At 42.3% G+C, this 13,462-nt stretch overlaps 1 protein-coding gene across 2 annotated transcripts in view; it reads right to left on the bottom strand.

Annotated features, from left to right (window-relative positions):
- LOC147020803 (3'-5' RNA helicase YTHDC2-like) overlaps nt 1-13,462 on the bottom strand; it is a 97,142-nt gene that overhangs the window by 47,285 nt on the left and 36,395 nt on the right. For both annotated transcript variants that reach the window (XM_085896430.1, XM_085896431.1), the window contains exons 8-13: nt 13,083-13,190; nt 11,759-11,904; nt 6,767-6,896; nt 3,918-4,044; nt 3,591-3,656; nt 702-850 (exon numbers count right to left, since the gene is read on the bottom strand). In XM_085896430.1, coding sequence (XP_085752556.1) covers nt 702-850; nt 3,591-3,656; nt 3,918-4,044; nt 6,767-6,896; nt 11,759-11,904; nt 13,083-13,190 — 726 coding nt within the window. The remainder of the gene's footprint in view (nt 1-701; nt 851-3,590; nt 3,657-3,917; nt 4,045-6,766; nt 6,897-11,758; nt 11,905-13,082; nt 13,191-13,462) is intronic.

Genomic DNA, 13,462 nt, shown 5'->3' with positions numbered 1-13,462 from the left:
AGTAATAATAATAATATTAAATTTACTGACACAAAAACTGGCTCAGTGGTTAGGTGGTTAAGTGGCCCTACTTTAATGTGTCTCAGGTACATTCAAATTCCACTGGTTCTTCAATGCGTTTTGTATTTTACAAAACGCATTTTCACTCAAGTGTGGAAGTTAAAGATTCCCATGATAATGCACAAAAGCTGAAGCTTTTCGACTGATTTTACAGATGTATTTATTCGTATGCAGCCTGTGGTGGTGTGGCCGCATCATGCCCTCTGTTACCAGTAAGCTGTTACTCATTTTGCTGACCTCAGAAGGACGTCAGGCAAAGTCAACCCACCTGGTGTTAATTCAACTACACGACTGGGGCTTGAACTCAAGACCCAAAGATCTTGAGCCAGCCACCTGAACCGTTTAACCAACACCAGGCTGGTTTTACAGATAAATAGATCAGAGAAAATTTTCCTTTCAATTAATGCCGAGTCTGTCCATATTTTACCATCATGAGAGATGTGGGATGAGTTGAAAAACATGTATGTTCATGACAATTTAACTTCTTGGCACACCTTATCAACACTGCAGTTCAAAAGAGATCACGGTTCCTGGGATCATGGCTGTGACTCGGATGTCACTATTTCCAAGTCACAGGATTGCAAAATTTAAAGAAAAAAGTAAATAATGCTCCAAGGACTCAGTTGCTGAAAATAAAAGACCTTCCGTGGAGCTTCTGCAGATGCAGTCCAGAATGTGCAAGATGAGGTTGATATCCACTTGTTCATCATCAAAGCTGTGATGATAGGCTTGCAAGAGCATCAATTCTTCCCCACTGCCTGAGCCCTCCAAGTATTCATCCCTGTTATCTCTAGACCAGAAAAAAATAATTATTGGCTCAATTAAAACAGGTAAATACAACAACTTATTGATGCGATGTGTACTGTAGACATGTTAAAGCATATTGTGTAGTCACATGAAGATACGCTAATTTGGGGGTGAGGTGGGGGGGGTGGTACATCCACAAGAACATGTTTTTCACTCGTCATCAAAATAAATGTTACCAATTCTGGTAAAACAAACCTTTCATGATACACTTAAATACAAATATAAATTAACCATGTGTTTATAATATAAATGAAATTTGTACTTTTTGCAATGTGTGACAAATCTGCTTCACACAATCTTCCAATATTGTTAATCAGCATTGTGCTACAAAGGACATGAATGTGCTGTGCCATCCCTACCCCCATACTCAAGGGTAAGGGGTGAATTTTAATTGTGCCCATGACCGGCTCAAAAGCACCCCAGCAGGTATGCTATATTTGGTGATCGGCCAAGCCATTTTCAATTCTACAAGGTTCATACACACAGACAGGCACACATCCTTCATTTTTTAGCTGTCGCCAACGGCGACACCACCCCTCGAATAAGGGAGAGCAAAAACTCAAGCTCCTTTACCGTTTTGTTCTCGGCGACATCAATGCATGGCAAGACCACCTCTGCTACGGAACCACCTATGGCAGACTTTGCACATCACTGCTCCATGCTGCCCTCTGACACATTCCTCCCATTCTGCTGTGTACATCTCTGCCTCTTTCAATCACCTTCTCTTCAAAATTCTCTCCCACTTTCATTCCATATGTCCCTGTGCAAATCCATATGTTCTCTGGAGGATATAGAGCCCGTGAAATTGGCTCAACTGACCTTCTGGAGAAAGTGACATCCATTGGGGGACGTGGTGAGTTTGATGGCTTTTTGTTTGTAAAAAGTTAAATAGTCAATGAGGGTAAAGCTGTGTGTTTGGGTGTTTCTGTGCCATCTTCTCTCCACGCCCCAGGAGTATCAAGGATTTGAAGCGGGTGCGGAAGTGACATTTTTTGAAATGTGTATTTGCTTTGCATACATGGAAACGATGAAACAAAGTTGTTAGCATGATAGGTTTAGATATATAGGTAAGAAGGTTAGAGTTGACCTCACCTTTTACAACCCCTTCTGAGGTATTGGCAAAGGTCAGTTAAAGCGTAATTGTTTAAGTGGTGAAGACTGGATTTTCTGGTGACCTTTACGAGAGCCTAAGGTCCAGAGGGGGGGGGCTGTGTTCTGTTCATGGGGGATGGGGAGAGAGAATGGTAATTATAAGTAAGGTTGAGCATAATTTCCTGTAAAATCTGTGTTTAGAGTGAATTTGTCAGATGCGTAGCCCACTTGGGAAGGGGGTGGGGGGTTTGGTCCTGAATCTGGCTATATAGAGTATGGATGTCTCGTCTGGTGTTCAGTCTCGCCTGAGATAGAATCAGGTCCAGACTAGCACCTGTTGGCCCCTGACACTCCCATCCAGATTGGTAAAGGGGAACGTGCCTGTAAACGGGGCTTCCCATTGGACACACACACATGCATGCATGATGGCAGCCCCGGCAGATACGCCCACAACAGGCCAGATTTGCTGCCACAACTGGTGTGGGCCACCATAATTGGGCAGCACCCCAGAGAGGGTGGGGTGTGGACCCAAATTATGGGGATGTGGGGGGGAGGGGTAGAAAGCCAGGAGCATTGTGGATTCGGGGCTTTTTGTCACTCCTTGGCTCTTTAGCTCTGCTCATTTTGGGTCTCTTCGGCCTGCTCTTGCTGGGGACGCCTTGGATGGCTGTTCTTGCTCGCCCTCGCCTGCCTGCCGTAAAGGAAGACCTCAGGCTGCACACCAGTGGCTTGCCATGCTACTGCTTTGTGGAGCATTATATGCAGATCCTGTGGTCCGGTTCGTGTATGAAAGTAGTACTCACGGCACCCTACATTTTTATCTGTCGTTAAGTGTAGTTACTTTTTATTGCCTGTCTCTCTTTCCTCATACCTTGCTCAGCTTGATGCCATGGAAACCAAGGCCTTCAAAATGGTATGTTCTGAAATGAAGCCGAGTCTCTGGGCCTATTACTTTTACATTGCAGACAAATCAGAGGTCTCCGTATTCTCCCACCTCCTTTCTCATCTTACACCCTCTCCCCTTTCCATGCACTGTCCCACTCTCCCATCCCCTAGGTTTCTGCAGGGAGCATGCTGTCAGTACCCCATTTCTGGTGAAACTCCCAAAATCCAGGCTCATGATTCACCTTCTCATTCATTCCTCTATTCTCTCACCTGTGGAACCAACTTCTTCAATCCGTTCAATCTCATTCTGTTCAACTCCAATGCTTCAAGACAGCTATTCACCTCCATCTTGGGTCATCCTCAATCCATACCAAAGATCTTATCTACTTCTTTGATAGATTGATTCCACTTCTTTTGAGATATAGGGTTTGGACTTGTACCTATAGCTTGTTCACCCCGTGTCCTCCTCCTCCCCCTATTCTTACTCTCATTCTTCCAAATATTCTTTATTCCTCCAGTTCTGCATATTTGTTTTACCGAGACTCCAATATACTTCATCAGCAAACTACCATGCATGGTCTCCAACAACGAGCTAAAAGCAAAGCAAATGGCACGCAAAGTTGATCGAACATAGATACCATTTGTGCAACACCGAAAAGGTTTAATAGTGAGAGAAGTTTGTGTTGTGGTTAAAAGTGTGTGGCTGCAGATTCTCCATTGTGAGAAGCAAAAAGAGCTGTACTTACACGTGAGCTTCCAGGACTTTCATGACATCAGACTGTTCAAATTTTGTTGCCCAGTCAAATGCATTCCTGAAGGATGTAACACAGCAATGTAGGTTAAACAATTCCTCAAAATATTTTGCCATTCCTTCAGCACATTACCCATTCAGCTCTCTCTCCATTTACCCAGCTTGAATTTCAAAGCACAACAACAACAACAACAACAACCTGACCAATTTCCTTCTCAAGCTGTTTCTATACTATCAAAACGATGTCCTTCAAAATGCATGCAATGTGCCACAAATAATTCACATCAAGCAGGAACAATAATGATCTTTGCAGAAAGCTCACATCCCATTGGAAGTTTTCAGGCGTGGATTAGCACCGAAGCTCAGGAGCTGTTTAACTTGTGACGGCAACCCTCGTGCAGATGCTACTATCAGTGGAGTGATGCCTTTTTCACTGTGCCTGCAGTCCACTGGAAAACAAATGTGGTTGGAAGACAGCAAAATTAAATGATCTCATTTCCACTTGCAAAGTGTGCCAAGAGTCTGCTGAAGGCTCAGGTTGTGCTCAGAATGTGCTCTTACAAAGGCGAGAGCATCCGTCTGAACACTGGAGATGATTACACACACATTTATGGTCTTGTCATCATGTTATAGCTTTAATATGTTATGCCTTACCATAGATAGAACATCTGTGCAGATACCATTCATAAATTATGTAATTCCTTCATTTTCAGGAAAAGTGGAAATACCATGAACATGTAAAGACAGTTTTTACTCTGCTTTTAAGAATACACGAATACATTTGTCTTTGAAAGATAAATTACAGAACCAGTTCGCACAAAGAATGTGTGTCCTGTACGCATACAGTTACTAGTTACGTCGTAGTGAATAGCAAGCAACGGGTTTGGCCAGCTCGTGTCGCGTAGGTAAATGTGGTTCGCAACTACAGCACTGTACTTCAGCGTCCACAATTCAATGTCAAATGTGCTTCGTTATTTGAAGCCGATTTCAAAAGTGGACGAACTTCAATGTTCCCCCAAACCAGCAAGCTTGATGAAAGCAGGGCTTGATGCACCGACTGTCCGTGCTGCTTGCCGCAATGATAAAATATTGAAAGCTGGTACAGGCGAAAGTCCCATGCCAGCTTGTGGAGACAGCGATGCCGAGGAACAAAAAATATCCAATGCTCCAGGAGACCATCAATTTACTAATCTCTGCATTCAATTAACTATTAACCTGATGTGCTTTCCCGTTGTATTTTACAATCAGTAGAAGCACCCGCGTTGACGGATGGAAGCAGGCATGCAGGCATGCCGAGACTGAGCTCTTTTTATATATCGGATTCCATTGGTTCTGTACAGTGCTTCGTTGGTTCCGTACGATTTACATCAGGTTCGTAAACCTTAGTTTATAATGAAGTATGCTTCGATTCCTGATTCTATTCAGTTCTGGTGACAATGAGAGTTAGTTGTTTATCGTTGATATTATTCGATACGTAAACGTTCGGAGGAGGGAACATTTAAAAACAAACATCCTACAAAAGTATGTTGAAAACGTTCTCGAACTGAACTGCTGTTGAGGCTGTCTAAAGTAAAAAAGAAAAATGTTCCTGATTGAGTTTTCTGGAAGTTTAACAAGTAAACTAGAGGAGGACATAATCAAAAGATTAATGGGAATGAAAGAGGAGCAAGAGATGTTAGAAGGGAAATGAGGACATTGCTAGATAGAGCAGGAAATTACGCCAATATGAGAATACGCAAGTTGGCAAAAACAAGAGTGAGTAGGTATGTGTGAAGTACCATAAAACAATTTCACCAAAAAACCACAGTTGGTGATTAGAGGGCCGTATTCGAAGCATAATAGCTGTTGAAGTCTGCACAGATAAGGAAGAGACGACTAATGTTTTGACTCTTTGCACTTTCCCACCCTTTCCTGTGTGAACACATGGCTTCCTTAAACGTCCCTGCCAAGTACAGCGGGTCCCCGACTTACGATGGGTGGACTTTCGATTTTTCGACTTTACGATGGTGTGAAAGCGATATGCATTCAGTAGAAACTGTACATCGAATTTTGATCTTTTCCCGGGCTAGCAATATGTGGTACGATACTCTCTCGCGATGCTGAGCAACGGCAGCAAGCCACAGCTCCCAGTCAGCCACGCGATCACGAGGGTAAACAACCGATACTCTTCAGTGTACTGTGTTGCCATCGTTTTTTGGATATTGTGTTTTGTGTTTTCGCATCCCATCATGTGTACAAAACGCCCATCTGTGTCTCCTGCCTCTGGTTAGAAGAAGAAGAGGAAGGCAATTACTCTTGAGATGAAACTCAAGATAATTACTCAGCATGAAGGCGGCAAGCCAGCAATGGCCATCGCACGTTAGTTAGGACTTTCGCAATCGACGATCTCGACCACCTTAAAGGATAAGAAGCGAATCAGTGATGCAAGAAAGTTCACAGCAAAGAAACTGGCGGAGGCGTTTGCTACTATCAGCAGTGGCGTACGGATATTCGAAGAAATGGACATCAATTACGAGAGATTCGCAAGAGCTGACAGGCAGAGCTGATACAGGATGGTTCTTGCTTGCTGTGGAGAAATACATAATGAAAAGAAGAAACAAACTGCACAGTCAAAACTTGATATATTCCTGAAGAACACTATGTCTGCTAAACCATCAACAAGTGTCGATGCCCCACTGCCTTCTTCCAGCTATTCTCGAGCCTCATCAGAAGAGAGACATCTTGATGACCCTGTCGGTGTAGCATCCCCATCATCCTCATCATCCAACAATTAATTTTCGTTCAATGCTTCAAACATTCTTCAGGCCCAGTGTGCTTTCAGCTGTGTACGTTAATGGTAAGTACCCATACAACCATTCTGTTTTTCACTTTGAGTACAGTATTCAATAAATTACGAGATATTCAACACTTCATGATAAAATAGGCTTTGTGTTTGATGATTTTGCCCAACTGTAGGCTAATGTAAGTGTTCTGAGCACGTTTAAGGTAGGATAGGCGAAGCTATGATGTTCGGTAGGTTAGATGTATTAAATGCATTTTCGACTTTCGATATTTTCAACTTACGATGGGTTTATCGGGACGTAACCCCATCGTAAGTCAGAGACCGGCTGGATTGTTCTTTTTCAGACAAAATGCATTGGTCACTGTGGATTGCAATTCGCATAAGCTCACCGTCAACACCTTCACTTTGAAGCAGGTAGAGCAACTGATTCCAAGCATTCTCCTCACATTCGATCCACAAGTTGGTAATGCATGCATCCACCTCCGCTTGCAATGCACTTTCAAGAATACTTGACTCAGCCTGAAAGAAAAACACAGAACATGGTGTTCTGAAGCTGCCCAATCATTGCCATGAGTGATTAGAATGTCAAACATTATTTGCAAATCTACATTGGTAATGGAAATCATCATGAAACTATGAATGCCCAATGTGTGCGATCAAAAGGTGAGTCTCTTGTGCGGCGTCGCAGTGTGTCGCTGGTTGTTATCTCCATATGCGGGAACGTGGAACGGAGCCGTCTCAAAGTGTGTGTGTGTGTGTGTGTGTGTGTGTGTGTGTGTGTGTGTGTGTGTGTGTGTGTGTGTGTGTGTGTGTGTGTGTGTGTGTGTGTGTGTGTGTGTGTGTGTGTGTGTGTTTCATAGGCAAAGTTACGTTTACTTTTACTATGACGGTGGTTAAAATTTGAGTTTGAATTTTGTTTATTAAAACAGAGCAATGTATAAAAATTAATACTTTATGAAATAACTTTTCTTCACAGTGTTGGAAGCTTAGCACCCATAGCCACGTTTCCTACTTTCATGAAGTGTTGCAAATAAAGATGGTGGAACAGCAAATGATGAGGAAATTTCTGGTCGGCGAAACCCTGAGGCCGGTTTAAATATCCAGAACATTTGTTGCAAGTATCATTATGATTGCCTATGGTTATGATTGATTACCGATGAAGAATATCCCGATTAAAGAACCTTGTGGTGGCACGACTTTTTTGACAAATACCACAGTATTAAGAATGATGTCCTGCACTGGATATGCACATATCCAAATACATCCTACACTGAAGGTATTGAAGGCATAGAAACAACTCTCACACCAATGGGGCAAATGTTTTCAAAATAGTTGTAGAATAGTAGCATGAGAGTGGGAGGGGAGGAAGGGAGAGACAGGTAAAAATAATAATGCTTTTGTACCACGGTAATGATTTAAAAACAATTTCTCTGTATCATGATCAATGTTTAGTGTGATAGTGTGATGTTGTCTTTCGTGCCACTACTGGGTGGTGGGCGGAACTCATGAGCACGCCAGGCCCTCCTTCTCCCTGCACTCGCATGCATAAGGGCCATCCCCGGTGATCACTCCCAAGGTGAATGTGATTAACTGCTATCGTTGGCATGGAGCGTCAAGGATGGATATCATGCCGGGGCTGTCCGGCAAAGCCTGGGAGACTGGGGTGAGGAAGGGGGTACAAATACATGGTGGTGGGAAGCTAATTCAGAGCAGGCACAGTCTTTTGTTCACTCTGACGGCTCCATGCAGCTCCCTCGCTGCTGGTTGCATCGTTTCCGCACATCCTCCCCCTGTTCGCTATGCCTAAGTGCCGCCGACCACTAGGATGAAGAACTCAAGCTGCCTCCCAGCATTGCCGCTGCCCTGTGGAGTTTTATCCTGAAAACTTGGTCCAGTTCAGTGTGAATGAAAGCTGTGTGTACGTGGTACCTAGCATTCTGACTTATTCAATGTCTTGTTGAGTGTTATTTATTTAATGTCACATCTCTTTTGTGAGGGATTCTCCATTTAAGTTGTCCTATCCCAAATATTATTATTTCTTCGGATCACGGGAAACACATTGCCCCACAATGCCATGCACACTCACCCACAACCTACACAAACAAGCACACCTTTTAAAAATTAAATAATGTAAAAAAGACAAAACACACCAGCACATTACATGTATACACCTCCCAAAGAACCAAGTGAAAACAAAACTTGAAGTGCGTAAGAGGACAAACTTCTATGCATAAAACATCAAATTTTGAGCAAATAAGGAAGTTATATATAGATGTGAACACTTTTTTTATTTCAATCATTTCAAAATCATTTTATTTCATACCAAAGCTGGATTATGGGCTTAATAGTCCGTGAGTGATCACGTACTTGATCACATGAATGATCAAGTATCACGCTTTGAATATTCTTCTGATTTTGTGACTTGTACGAGTAAAATCCTGGTACTCGTTTTATGATGCACTGATGATATTAAATAAAAGGCTATCAGAAGTAGTCAATCTATATTTTTTGTTATATTCTGTGATAGCTGTATGTTTCCACAGGTACAACATGGAACGTTTATTCGCTGGACTTAACATTCACCGAAATTACTTGACCGTGAAAAGCACAAAAGAAGAACACTTTACAGTAATTACCTCCACCACCAAAGATGGACAAAGGTTGTTGTGTTTTCACCCCTGTTTGTTTGTTTGTTTGGTTGTAGGTCTGTTTGTTTGTGAGCAGCATATCTCAAAAAGTTATGAACGGACTCGGATGAAACTTGGTGGACAGGTTGGATGTGTATCATCGACAAATGTATTTGACAAATTAAAAAACTACAATTTTTTTAATTTTCAAAGTGATTCTTCACCATTGAGAGGATGGAGCAAAAACGATTACAGAGTATGATGTTTCAAAAAGTTGTGGATGAGTTATGACAAAACTTGGTGGATGAGTTGGGTAGGCGACAAGAACAAGCCGATTCGATGTTGGTTCAGATCCGGATGCAGATTCGGCCTATCAGTAGGATGTAAAACGTAAACTGTTCAGCCTGGCCTCCGGTATGCACTCCACCGAGTGCAGTTCTAGTTATTTATTGTGCTGTCCATTCGTTCTATTGGTTCGTTCAGTTTTTGTTGAGTTGTATAATAAAATATTTATGGTTGTTTGAGGCATGTGTGCACTTTGTTGTGTCATCTCGCCATGCTTGAACGATTCAATACATTTGGATTTACCATGCAGAGAATAAATCGTTAAAATTAACGTCTCGATTAATGGGTGTAATTAAGATTTCCCCTAAAGAACAGGAAAAATCTTCAGGGACGAGTCTTCTGACCGGGTGCGTCCTCGTGTTTACCGCAAATTAAACGCTTTGACAATTTGTGAGGCCATTCGGCCTCGGCGTTTCGGCTTCTCAAATCGACTTACAGCCTCAACACTTGAGTAAGTTCTAGGATGTTGGATCAAATTATTTCTTAACTAAGAAGAGACAGGCAAAAGCAAAGATGTCTCAATATGATGTGAAGATAAAATACAACTAGAAAGCATCTGAAAATGCAAAGCCCGTCCGCTTTGAATTCTGACTTCTTCTTCTTTCGTATGCTAAACCGTGCCTTTGACCTTTTGAAAAAATTCTTAATTGTCTTCTCCATATTCTCATAATAAAGCTTTGTTGAAAATTTGATGACAAAAGCTCAAATGGTAAAAAAAAAAAAGAGTTGCAGTCCAGAAAGACACAGACACGTGTCTGCAAAACCCCATCTTCTGCTGCGTGGGGGGTGGGCTCATGTCTCAACTCCAGATAACCATTAAATTCAAATGATCCACTGGTAACAAAAATTAAACAGGCATTTCAAACAGGTTCAAGTTGCACACGTATAATGAATGATTATTAAGATGTAGATGTAGATGTAAACATCTCAACCAAATAAATAAAAACATGCACCACGGACAGTATCGCTCATAAAAGTTTACATGCTGAGGAAATGCATTTTGTTACCCCATAAAATAAATCAGAATGTGTTTCAAGACAAAAATTTGAAATATTTGAGATTCGATGAGGATTTTAAAAGTCGGTGGCTAAAAACGACAAATGAATTATTGTTGGGCCGATGTCAGTATCGGAAATCGGCATAGGCCGATACCGGTATCAGAAATCGGCATAGGCCGATACCGGTATCAAAAATCGGCATCGGCCGATACCGGTATCAAAAATCGGCATCGGCCGATACCGGTATCAGAAATCGGTATCGGAAATCGGCATAGGCCGATATCAGTATCGGAAATCGGCATCGGCCGATATCAGTATCGGAAATCGGCATCGGCCGATATCGGTATCGGAAATCGGCATCGGCCGATATCGGTATCGGAAATCGGCATCGGCCGATATCGGTATCGGAAATCGGCATCGGCCGATATCAGTATCGGAAATCGGCATCGGCCGATATCAGTATCGGAAATCGGCATCGGCCGATATCGGTATCGGAAATCGGCCGATATCGGTATCGGAAATCGGCATCGGCCGAGATCGGTATCGCAAATCGACTGATATCGGTATCGGAAATCGGCATGGGCTTATATCGGTATCGGAAATGAGTCGATATCGGTATCGGAAATTGGCATCGGCCGATATCGGTATCGGAAATCGGCATGGGCTTATATTGGTATTGGAAATGGGCATCGGAAATCGGCATCGGCTGATATCGGCAATTTTTTGGTTATCAGCATCGGCCGATTGGAGTCAGTGTGAATGCCAATTTCCGATTTAAACATTTGAGTAGCTTTTCACTCTCATTTATTTCAGGAGGCACAATTTCACTAAACAAATTTTAAAAACAACATTGCATTACAGACGTTTCAAGAAGATGTGCATATAAACATCATTATTTATAAACAGCTGGCGATCGTCATATGATAGGTCGAAAAAAAAATTTGACTGGGTAATTTGGAAAACCCATAAATACGGCACAGCTTGGAAATCATGTGTTATCAAATTTATTTTGCTTTCAAACTCACAGCTCATTTCATAATGAGCACATGGTCGCTCATCATTCGTTTAAAAATGACAGGATGCTATGCCGGTCAATGCACCAATCGATTAGAGGAGGGCTTTACAATGTATCGATTCACAACCACTCAATAACGTCAATCCATCAATCGTGGGCACTGATCCGGCACCGAATCCACTTCATGGGTGCACAATGCACTATGACGACATTATTCACCACTTCATAATCGAAATTGGTATCGGCTGATTGTTATGACATTAATTTTTTTTAAATCAGTAATCGGTTAAAGGCAAATTTTCTAATCAGCCCAGCATTACTAACAACAATTAACACTTTAAATAGATGTCTGTAAGTGCCATGGCTGTATAAGAGTGCCTTGGATGATGCTCACACCTGTTGTGTATCCGTTCCACTTGCGACGTTGCAGCGAAGTGAGTATCTATCCTCACTGGGTTGGGCAGGGAAAACACCAGAAGGCTGAAATTCATGGACACTGCTGTTACTCCGCATCCATTCATTCAGGTTCTCTTGCTGACTTGCTATTCCCATGGAGATGAAATTCAAACAAAGAAATCATCAAGGTTTTCTCTTAAAATGGTCACAACAAAAATATTTAATCAAAATAAATAAAATTACATTTGTTCAAGGCAGAACCGTTTCAGTGAAACACTGTCTGAAAATACAAAACTACCACACAAAAGTAACATTGGCATGCTGGGCAGACCCCCTGGGTTTTGAAAGAACATGCCTTCAATAGCCGATGGAACCTGATAAGCAAATTAATTATTCTTCTGCTTTCGTATGAAGCAAAGGACTGCAGGGTAGCATCATTGTCTGAGGGCGCAGCTGTGCCGCTGATGCAGTGCCTTCTGTAGATTGGGGCAGGAATTTGCAATTTGCTCAGGGTGCCGGCGATAGCTCGCCTACTATTTGTGAAGGACACCATGGGATTTTTAACATCAACCAATAAATGCTGGCACACGGGACGCTCGTTTAACGTCCATCCGAGGGACGGCATAGAAACTGACGAATCACCCTGCCTGTGAAACACCGGGATGACAGTTTCTAGCTGGATCAGAATTCAAACCCAGACTAGATGGCTGAGAGGTGAGTGTGCGAACCTATAGGCCATCCTGTCAGCCAACAAATGAATAAGCATTATACTCATAAAGCACAACATTACAGTTGAATGGCTGCACAAAGCTGTAATAAACTGCACTACATGCAATGCTCTAGGCCTATAGCATATGTGTGGATGTTAGTCTGGTCTGGGCATAAAGATACTGGACTCACAATCCCAGATCAAATCACAATCACAATTCCAGAGAGAAAAAGAGATCACAGAAGTCATGTTCGAATCCTGCCAAGAGAAGTGCAGTTTCACGCATTTTTATTCTAAGCTTCTGGAAGTCAAGCAACTGTCGGACGGAATTAGCATGTTGCTCCAACCAGCTCCAAAATCTCCAACAGCTTATGCTCTTATGTCAATCATTCAAAATCTCAACTGATAGCCCACCTCCACATATCAACCATCTTCCCTCAACTGTGTAACATCCTTCCATGTGCTCACAATGGTCATCTAGTAAGTCACCAGGTTGATTACGTTTTCTCACCGTTTTAGCCATTCATGTCCACATGCATGCCAAACAACCTCAATCAAAAATTATTCGTCCACTGCTTGGGTAAGTTAGTGTTTAGCTCAAGAGATTGGACTCACAGTTTTGTTGCTCTGAATGTATTTTTTTCATCTGCCGTGTTGAGTATCCCGTGCTCCGGAGAACATCTTCCAGATACAGCACCTTCACATCATACAGCCGCCCAGGTACTGTGGCACAAATGTACAACATATGGAAGTATAGAGACCCCTTCAACCTTTGAAGACCCTTCAAGAACCCCAAGACCCTAAAAGACCTCTAATTAGTATTCGGGTTCCAAAACTTCTAAGCTGGGAAACCTATTGCTTTTGTTCAGACGAGCAAAAATGCCCAAGGTCGTGAAGGCTTTTGAAAATTTGGTCCAATGGACCAATGGGCCACCTAGTAGTTCTCAAAATAGGGCATAATGCGCAGGTAATACCAATGTGAAGCAAAAACCACA

Source organism: Eptatretus burgeri, chromosome 9 (assembly GCF_056783735.1).
Source record: "Eptatretus burgeri isolate ZD-2024b chromosome 9, Ebu_testis_v1, whole genome shotgun sequence".
NCBI classification, from domain to species: Eukaryota; Metazoa; Chordata; class Myxini; order Myxiniformes; family Myxinidae; genus Eptatretus; species Eptatretus burgeri.
Note: the sequence above shows the minus strand (reverse complement) of the source record. Positions and strands in the feature narration are given on the sequence as shown.